This window comes from Pseudochaenichthys georgianus, chromosome 8 (assembly GCF_902827115.2).
Source record: "Pseudochaenichthys georgianus chromosome 8, fPseGeo1.2, whole genome shotgun sequence".
NCBI lineage: Eukaryota > Metazoa > Chordata > Actinopteri > Perciformes > Channichthyidae > Pseudochaenichthys > Pseudochaenichthys georgianus.
Genome location: NC_047510.2, coordinates 15,747,611 through 15,758,283, shown reverse-complemented (window position 1 = coordinate 15,758,283; position 10,673 = coordinate 15,747,611). Strand labels below are relative to the sequence as shown.

Below are 10,673 nucleotides of genomic sequence, written 5' to 3'. Positions count from 1 at the left end.
TATATCATTTGTACATACTGTATGTTTTAGCAATAGCTTTGGTGCTTGTTTTATGTTTCCTCTGCATTTCCCATCATTCTTATTCATTAACATTCAGCTAATTCAAACAGTTCCTGATCCAACAATTGATGCTGCCAAAAGTGTCAATCATTCCTTTATCTTGCAGTATTTCTCAATGAAAACATCCTTGGTGACTTATAAAGACCTGTGTGTTTGCTGTTTAAGGCCACTATTTCTACAAAGAAAAAACAACATTCTACCATGAATAAAGTGTTTCTTTGTGAACTCGGTGTACATTCCTTTTCATAGCCTAGACTCCTGACAGCCAACTCGGTAGGATCAAGGACAGCTAGTTTAATTACAGCATGACAGGATCGCTGTCAGGAGGAATCGACTATTACCAGCCGATAGCCCTGCTCTGCTCAATACTCCTACTGGATAGCACTCACCTGTCTTACCTAGTTGCAATGCAAAGCTCTTATTGTGATTATCAATGAGAGAGACAAAGGTGAGCAGAGACTAGTAGAGGAGACTCTGTCAAGTTCCCTCTAAAATATGATGTAGATGTTAGAGCACTGCAGTTCTATATGGAGAAATATACCCTGCTACCCTCATGTAAGGTTGATGAAAGGGTGCATTTTTCTGTGAGCAGCAAAAGTAGAAATATTTATAATGTACAAAATCACGATTTTGAGATGAAAAGGTTTCAGTGGAACTTTGAGAATCTAGACCTCTGTTCTATGGCGTTGTTTAAAAATACATGTATATTTTTTATTCTGGGATCCATTCTTGTGCCAAGTCGAACTTCAAAAACGGGCTTCTGCACCGAATACTGCACAGACACACCTAATGATGCATCCCTGAGATTGGCAGGACAAACATTAAGCAGCTTTTGCAGGCTCTGCGCTCAGGTACCCGTCTTTTATGCTCAGTTGAAGAGGGGATAATTATCTCTGCGGGTGGTGTGGATCTGCCCCAGCAGAGCGGCACATGCAGGGAAACCAGGATGTAGGGCATTAGTGTACAGTATGAGAAAAGGCACAGTGTATGCAAGGGCCATACTGTACCTCTTTAAGACGTATTCCTGACTATTTCCTGCAGCACCTCATCCATCTGTAGACCCATGCTCAACGCTCTGCAAAATAGGAATATCACATTAACACCAGGCTAGACATTGTAAAACACTTGCATGTCAAACTAATTACATTCACAAATGTTTGTTTTTTTGTTTGTTTGAGTTACTGAGAGGAAAATTGTTGGCCAAACCATCTTAACTTAATGTCCATTTACAAGTAGTTGTTCTTGAGCTTTATATCCTACTATCACAGGCAGATGTAGGTTACCCTGTAGAAATGGAACTGTAGATGTAAAAAGTTCAATGTGTTCAAAGTTAGTTAAAAAGTTGCTCCACCTTTACCTGTCAGTAAAATGTTGCTTGAGTCTTAAAGCATCAGTAGTAATGTTTCAATTGTAAGATAAATACAATTGTATATCTTTGCCCAACATGTAGGCTATTCATCTTTATTTATTTGACGTTTATGCTTTTTTTTTATTTTACCTAAGCAAGTTCTTAAATGCATGTCAAAAGTATTTTTACAGTGCAGTATTTCTACTTTTAATAAATTAGGTATAAGAAGAGAATAACTATTTCTCCCTCCATTGATAGTCACATTTAGCATTAGCATGTGTTACTACTTTAGCTTAAATGTGCCACCTGCTCGACATGTAACTTCAGTAAACCATTGAAACATTAAGAACTGACATTATGGCTTTACCTTCTCCCACATATGATGAACACCAAGCATTATGGCGGTTAGCGTACGCCACCTAGCGTTAACTGTATCCACCTGTGTGTTTTATTTGGAACTACGAGCAACATTAACAAACATAGCAGCGAAGGCGTGCTTCAATCACACAGCTCCAGCATGGACTGGAGAGGCGCGCGCTGGGAGGTTTGGTCTGATCATCAGTCAGCCGTGCGCGTCCACGCCCCAGATTGGGAGATGTCGGTGCCGTCTCCGCGCGCCTAGTGGCGCAGAGGAAAGTATTTTGTCTCCTAAAAGGAATTCAACTAAAATATCAAAATGTTTAGGTAAGTAATCGATTGTTTCTTTGCTTTATCAACGTGTAAGTAACGTGTCGCACATGTAAATGTAACGTTAGGAAAAGTTCAGTAGACTTAAAGTAAAACTGATGTGTGCTATGGTTTTGATGTATAAGTGTAGAAACTGCCTGTGTTCATGAAGTACAGATACAAACTTTACATATGTGCGGATGTGTTACTGTGAGCGAGCGCCAGTGTTTCTATTAGACAAACAATTTAGGGGAAATAATGAACTTTGGTTGCCCCCTTTTTTTGTGCCTCTGTTGTTGCTCTCCGCAAATTTGTAGAGATAAGAATAGGGATTTGTTTAACCTAGACCCACGTTAATAAACCTTTGTGTGTGGTAAATACTCAGCATACAGTCCATTAAAACCAATACATTGATGATTGATTGATTTAGTCGCTTTTACTTTTTTACCTTTCGTTTTTTATGTTAGTTTGTGGTTTATCCACTTGCAGAAACTATTGTGATCAGTACTTGAAATGGTCTGATAACTATTAAGATACTTCCCTTTAATAGCAACAGTAAGGACATACAATTACAATTATTATACTCTGATGTATAATGGACAAAAAGTTATTTAAAGAATCTTAAAAAATAATAATAGTGTATTTACTGTTATTTAGTCTTATCTAGTGCAATGGTCAAGCGAGTAATCAGATCATAAGGGATGTGTTTAATGTCAAATCTGAGTCTGCATTGTAACTATAGCAATCAGATAAATCTAGTGGAGTAAAAAGTATATTATTTCATTTTGAAATGTTGAGAAGTAGAAGTATGAAATAGCAGAACATGTAAATTAGGCAAAAAATACCTCAAAGTTGTACCTAACTAAATTCACTCAGTTACTTTCAACAATTTAAGACAAGCAGTTTGCTCTGCAGTGAAATCAGCTTGGTTTAAGGGGAAACCCTGTTATTTCCTGAAATATATCAATGAAACATTTGTATCTGTTTTATTTTAGCAGAGACATTTCAAGGAGTTCTTACACTCCGGCCTGTGAAAAGAAAAGGGAGTCAGGAAAGCGTTGGGGCAGGAGAGAGACAGGAGAAAGCTCTGTGCGATACGGCGAGTGTAACACAAATTAATCAGATTAAAGAATTACAGCATTCCAATGCAGAATCTCACATAATCATTCAGTTCAGCTGCCCTGCAGTCATGTAACAGTGAACACTGTTCATAATGGCAGGCATCATTACAAATCAATTATACTTTACTGTACCTTGAGAACGCTGAGCCAATGACAGCTTTCTGGCAGAGAGTTTACTCCCATCCTCTATGAGTGATCAGGTGGGGCAGGGCGGGTTAATGAGTGACAAAACCGAGCAGAGGGCAGCTATACTTTACACTCTCAACGAAAGGGTAAATGTCATGTCACCTGAATTATACTGCAGATAATCGATAATCCAGAATACTTCAGCCAGGACTGAACACATCAGATGGTAAGAGGTCAAAGTTTATGAGAGTTTAGTTCTTTGTTCAGGTATAGACAGGCGGTTTAGGTGTGTGTGTGTGTGTGTGTGTGTGTGTGTGTGTGTGTGTGTGTGTGTGTGTGTGTGTGTGTGTGTGTGTGTGTGTGTGTGTGTGTGTGTGTGTGTGTGTGTGTGTGTGTGTGTGTGTGTGTGTGAGTGTGTGTGTGTGTGTGTGTGTGTGTGTGTGTGTGTGTGTGTGTGTGTGGGTGTGTGTGTGTGTGTGTGTGTGTGTGTGTGTGTGTGTGTGTGTGTGTGTGTGTGTGTGTGTGTGTGTGTGTGTGTGTGTGTGTGTGTGTGTGTGTGTGTGTGTGTTAATCAAAGTGAAAGGAAACAGGCAGTCTTTACACTATTTTCAAACTATTCGACTTTTTGGCTGCTTCAATAGAATAGTATAATATTTGTCGTGAGTTGTCGTTGCCCTAGTTTCGCAAATAAAGTCTCTTTATAGCAAACACTGTGTTCTCATTATGCTGTATGACATGCAAACAAAGAGCAAGTGCACTTCAGCTTTTATGTACTCATGATAAAGATCAGCCGTGTGTTGTAGGTGTGCCACATTCAGAAACACTGCTGATTGTATCCTTCTTTCCATTGGCTCAGAGGGGAATTGTGTTTCAACAGAAGTCAAAATCAGGAGAAATCTAGCTGAAGTATCTTCAAGCACAGGGATGATTTTCCTCTTCTCACCCAATCACTTTGACACCAGCAATTCTTCTCTCCTCGACAGATGAGCGGCCATCCATAATCAAGCTCGGACAATCAGCCGACCCTGATTGGACTCTCTTCCTCTCAAACAAGTTGCTGGCTGCAGCTGCTGTGGGAGCTGGAGTCGCCATGGAGACAGTGGTGATCGTGGCAATTGGGGTGTTGGCCACCATTTTCCTGGCCTCCTTTGTCGCCCTTGTGGTGGTGTGCAGACATCGCTACTGCCACCCTCACCACCTGCTGTACCCCTTCGACACCAAGTCAGTGAATCAATACAAAGCCTCGACATGTGAACTAGAAAGAGTTTTAACTTCTATTAGATTTTAGAGTCTTAAATTGTAGTTATTAAAAAAATATAACCATTGCTAGCCTACATACTGTTTGTACTAAACGATTAGGGTTGGCTTCACACTTTTTAGCACTAGTGGTTTATGGGCATTTATTAATTAGCAATAGTTGAGAAATGCCACAAAAGGAGGCAGAGAAATGCAACAAAGACCTCAAACAGGGACTTTGCACTTCATGGTTGGCTTCTTAAATCCTTTAAGCCACAGGGGCACTCCATTTGTGTACCATTCAACCTCAGTTGGACTCATTTATTTCAACATTTAACATCTCTTTTTCTTTTTTCCAGTGTTTTCATCTAATTGATACGCTTTACACCTTGATTAGTGTTTGTTCAATCAACAACAACAAAATCAGGCTGTTTTGTTAGCTTTGTTTACTTATACGCCTTTTGTTGAAAAAGTGTTGCTAATAAAAGATACTCATCTTAAACATTGATATCCACAACCTGCCAGGACAAATATTGAAATTAGAACAGAAACCTGTATTGTGTGCTCAAAGACACAGAGCCCCTTTATACTATGTGAAAAACACTAAAACGTGATATCCTCATGCAAATGTTCAGTCAATAAACTTGCTCAGTTAACCACAGCAAATGTAAAGGTAATTTAACTGTGACTTGCTGGTTGGTAATCCAGCCGTGCCTCCTCTGGTTTCCCTGTTCTGTTTTACAGACCCACAGTGGATCTGATTGGAGCCATGGAGACCCAGAGCGAGCAGTCGGAGCTGGAGCTGGACGATGTGGTCATCACCAACCCGCATATCGAGGCCATCCTGGAGAACGAGGACTGGATAGAGGACGCCTCGTATGTCTTACTGGTGCCATTGTGGCATGACATAAGTTTAAAGCTTTAGACATTTAGGTTAAGTCTTCAAATGCTGCTGCTAACTCAGCACATTTACCCAAGTACTGCCAAAAGTACCGTTTTGAGGTGCTTGAGTTCTTACATGTTCAGATACTTTCTATTTCAGAGGGAAATATTTTACTTTTCATGTCAATACATTTTTTACATGGCATTAGTTACTTTGAGTATTACAATTAACAATACAATACTAAACCAACAAATAAAGTATGTTATGTTATTATAGATAAACATAAGACTTAATTGATCCACAAGTGGGAATTATATATGTTATTAATGTATTTTTGTTTTTGCCTCAACATTTTTCACTTTTTTAAAACATTTTATAGACCAATCGATTAAATTCTAAAATATTCAGAAGAACAATTCATTAGCAAATAAGTTGTAAGTTGCAGCCCTACTTTAGGTTTCTCTTTTTACTCCGATAGGGTATTTTTTTTGTGGTACACTGGTATTGCTGTTTTTAAGTAAATGACCTGAGTATTTGATTCTACCTAATTCTCTGAATGTTTCTCCCACAGTGGATTGGTCTCTCATTGTATCTCAATCCTAAAGGTAACTCAAGTCTTTACTTTAGTTCTAGTCTATATTGTTTATTCAGCAAAACTAACACGTTATATTTCGATCTACAGATTTGCCACACTTTGACTGAAAAGTTGGTTGCCATGACAATGGGTTCAGGGGCAAAGGTCAAGGCACCGGCAAGCTTGAGTGACATCATCAGTGTGGCCAAACGCATCAGCCCGAGGTAACGCACATTTACCAGTAATTAAGGACATTTACTTAAAAACTATTTTAAGGTACTTGGTATGATATTTAATATCAATGATGATGTATTGAATAAGTAAGATAACACTTTACTAATCCTTTGGTAAATTCACAAACTATCTGGAAACATTTCCCCACTGTAATGAACAGTTTAATGCTTCAATAATTGTGATTCAGTATCATAACATACATCATTTTGTAGACATTCTACAACAAAATTAGTTATTTTACTTTTGATATTTTAAAGGTAATTCACTTCAGAAACACTTTCTGTTATATTCCATGGAATGCTCTTAACATCCCGATAGCAATGAATACATTAACCCTTTAACTGCCAGCACCACCATTTGGTAGAGCACATTTTGTGTCTTGATATCTTGTTTAAAAAAAAAAAAAAAGTTGAACTCCATCTGATTCAGCCAGCTCTACCCTTTGGTTGACATGTTATGTACAAAACAACCTCTAGATGTCACTGTGGTTCAAACAGAATGCCCTTCAGCTAGCTTCCACTGAGAAAGTTGGCATGCTAAAAATCACTGCTGAAGAAATCACTCTTTTTGGTCAACTTTTGTAAGGTAACCATATTATTTTTGACATATTTTACTGAACATAATTAGATAACTTGATGCACAAAAAAAGTTTTAACAAGGGTGTAATTATTTTTTGGAAAATATGCTCAACCAATCGGTCGAATTGGCCTTTTATGGTAAGCTAGCAATATGACTTTTTCAGAGTTTCAGAGATGTTTTCCAATAAAATATGGTAAATAAGTGGCTAGATTCATGGTAATATTACTAAATATAGTACTGCCTTATGAGTCTCAGAGTGAAAGAGTGATACTAATTTATATAGCACCTTTCATGCATGGCATTCAGCCCAAAATTGCACACAGATGAGCAAGTTAGGCCAACACAGGATATAGACATTTGCTGTTAGGCCAGTGGTTTCCTGTTAGGCCAATTCAGAATATACAGTAAGATTAGCAAGTAACACTTTTTTTTATAATTATAATTTATTATCTTTTATGAATATATTTGTATTTGAGTTTGTGTTTTATTTGAGTTTGATGCATACAAATACTGTACTGTATATGATGATTGTTGAAAATGTACTTTTACCATAGAAGGCCAGCTCGACCATTTGGTAGAGGCTCATAAAAACAAAACTGTGTGGTGGTCAGTAAAAAAAAAAAAAAAAAAAGTGTTTGTGCTTATTTGTGGCCCATTTAATAAGAAAATGCAAAAAAAATATTTTTCCATAGTTTTTTTCTTGGTCCGGCAGTTAAAGGGTTTTAAATGCTTTGACAATAAATATATAGAAATATTTCATCTGTGGAAGCCGTGGCACTGTAAAAAGCAAGTCCAATGATCTGTCTCGGCCCGCGGCAGATAATTGGATGGCCTACCTGCCTGTCAGCCTTCCATCTCGTGCATCTCGTGCACAAACTTATCTCGTGCCCTCATTGGTCATGTGCGCGTTCGTGTGTGTTGGAGGAGGGGCTCTGTAAGGAAGTTTGAAGGAAAGGGCAGATTTTTTTCGATTGTGTACTTTCAAATTCTAGCTTACTCAAGCTGGTTTCTCCATTCTTACCTACCCTACCTTTAAGTGTTTTGGGATGATAATACTTTTTAATTAAGGACTTTTTAACATACACTGTGGGACTGTACTTTTACTTCAATAAATGTTCCATGTATTACTTCCACCTCTGCAATGAACACAGTAGGCCTACTGACTCCGGCTAACCTCACATCCTCTCTGTCCCCTCTCCTCACAGGGTGGACGACGTGGTCAGGTCCATGTACCCACCTCTGGATCCAATCCTCCTGGACGCCAGGTAATCACATTTGTTTTCCCATCCATAACATCAGCTTCTTTGTATGACGTTGATGACCTTATGCAAAGACCTGTGACCGTGATTGACCTATAAGAGCTGGAGAAGACCACATGACTTGATATATCCATAATGAAATAACTTTTCATATATGCAGCGATAGGGAAAAACCTTCAAAATCAAATATTTTGTGCCTTAAAAAACAAATCTAAAGTTATGCAATCTGGCTCAGCCCAACAGACCCATTCTAAGCCAGTTTTCCTTCATTTTAAAAAGGATTTTGGGAATCAGTGCATCTCACCCAGCAACAAAAAAAAGTTAAATCAAACCCATTTTTCATTTTCCTCCTCAGGGCTACAGCTCTCCTTCTTTCAGTCAGCCACCTGGTGCTGGTCACCCGCAACGCCTGTCACATGTCCGGCAGTATGGACTGGATCGACCAGTCACTCAACGCAGCAGAAGATCACATGGTGGTTTTGCGTGAGGCGGCACTGGCCTCTGAACCGGATCGATTCATACTCGGACATGATGCACAAAGAGAACAGGCCATTTAGACATCTAAACAAGGGCATGAAAATATGTCAATTTTCTGCCGTACTCACTTGATATTGAACAGGCACATATTCCACCTGGTAGTGTTGGAAAGGCACGATTCACAAACTCACCATCAAACCCAAATGATTAAGGTTGTGCCGATTGATGCAGGGACTCCTCATTTTTACATTTCAACTTTAGAAAAAGCACAATTTTTGCCTTCACTCCAGCTACATAATGGCTGCAAAGACATTAGGATTCAGGTCGTTTTCAGTATGTAACCCTTTTCTAGAGTTGGTCCGTTTTAGATGCCTGCAAGTAAAAGGCCTTTGGAAATGTCTTTCTCAAGTGCGCCATCACCCAGCGGTGGGCCTAAATCTAATATGGCACTGCACAGTCACATGAAGGCTTAGTCAGCTAATCCATTCTGAGGAAAATAACATCCAGTTAGCCAGTGAACCCAAAGGGGCTCCTACTCAGTGGACCAATGGAAGAACAACCTTACCTATTTACAATTTGTTGAGCACACATGACTTGTGGTTACTCTAAAACGTCTCTCAGATTGTTTTACCTAACTCAGAAATCACCAGTTTGTGAGTTGTAATCACACAACAGCATCAGTTTTAGCCACATCAGCAACACAGTAGGGGGGTTTTTTCCACTCGAGAAAAGCCCATTTGTCCCATTGCTGCATTGTATTAGGATTAATTGAGGCTAAGATGGATGAATAACCACCACTTTGGTGCACATTGAAATATCTCAACATCTACTCCCTGGATTAGGATACAAATGTGGACAGAATATCATGGTTCCCAGAGGATGAATCCTAATTACTTTGTTGATCCCATGACCTTTTCTTTAGCGCCACAAGCAGGTCAACATTTGTGGTTTTTGAGTATCCAAACAACTTCGATAGCTACAACATTTGGAACAGACATCCATGTACCACAAACAATTAATCAGATACGTTTTAGTAGGCAAGCTGATTTTAAATACTTCCAGTATTTGTTATCAAATACCTGAAAAGTATTGAGATTGCCATCAGCCTGTACTTTGTCATTAGCATGTGTAAGCCGCTAACACACAACTATGGTAAACATTACCGATTTACATCAGTTTGATTTTGAGTATGTTAGCATGCTGATGTTAGCATTTAGCTTAGCCTCACAGAGCAGCTAAGATGTAAATGCTTGCAGACAACAGTGAGCCAAGAAACATTTGTTTTTTTAATTTTGACAACAAAAAGGTGTTTTTTTTTTTTATAAGAATTCAAGTTAAACATTCCATTTAGATTCATCCAGGAAATGGGATATTACACCAAAGTACATCAAAATATGTTTTAATCACCATCAGCTCAGTGTTACCATTATCAGAAATATTGAGCTTTCACACACAATAGAGATGCCGTATGTCTTTATAGTTTTTTGTGTTAGGAGGGGTGTTGTGAATAGCGTGGTGATTGAGGTGGAGCAGAATTAGCGTGTTGTTTGGGGCCAGATGGATGTTATTGGAGCATGTCTACCTGCTCCCCCATGCATAGCTAATACTGAATCCCCAAGGAGTCCTAATAAGGCATTACCCACAGCAACAATGAACACATGGGCTTAAGCTAAAATACACATGGCACAAACCTTTGTACACACAAGGCAGGCAGACAAATGAACACATCAGTAGCTCTGAATAATACACATCATAGGAGTCAAATACACTGTTTTTAAGATTGTAGTGACAATCAGGAAGAGAAGCAGCAGCTGAAAATCTTTCAACTGAAAATAAGCAAAACTTTAGTTCCGAGAATGCAGAGATATTTTGATGGAAAGATCTCAATCGAGGAGGAAACCTTTTTAAAAGTAGTTAGCCTTTTATTCTTTGTATGTATTCCTTTGTTTTCTTATCCTTATTACACAGTTGGTTACTGATGTCCTTCGCTCACACCCTCATACATTTTCTTTATATCTTTCAATGATTTGTACAGATAAAGTTTACTTTAATAGGAAAAGGTGTGTTGTTTTTTGCTCTGAACAATAGCTACAGAGAAATTCATGTCTGA

General features: G+C 38.6%; 1 protein-coding gene across 2 annotated transcripts; it reads left to right on the top strand.

The window, feature by feature from the left end:
• Window positions 1–1,996: 1,996 nt before the first annotated feature.
• Window positions 1,997–10,622, top strand: tmem98 (transmembrane protein 98). 2 transcript variants are annotated; one of them, XM_034088875.2, is made up of 7 exons: window positions 1,997–2,092; window positions 4,305–4,542; window positions 5,302–5,433; window positions 6,012–6,045; window positions 6,123–6,238; window positions 8,033–8,092; window positions 8,442–10,622. In XM_034088875.2, exons 2-7 carry the CDS (start codon window positions 4,412–4,414, stop codon window positions 8,641–8,643), a joined length of 675 nt encoding a protein of 224 aa, XP_033944766.2. In that variant the 5' UTR covers window positions 1,997–2,092; window positions 4,305–4,411; the 3' UTR covers window positions 8,644–10,622. The 2 variants fall into 2 exon arrangements, with proteins under 2 accessions (XP_033944766.2, XP_071060108.1); XM_071204007.1 differs by lacking the exon at window positions 1,997–2,092 and adding an exon at window positions 3,461–3,547.
• The last annotated feature ends 51 nt before the right edge of the window (window positions 10,623–10,673 follow it).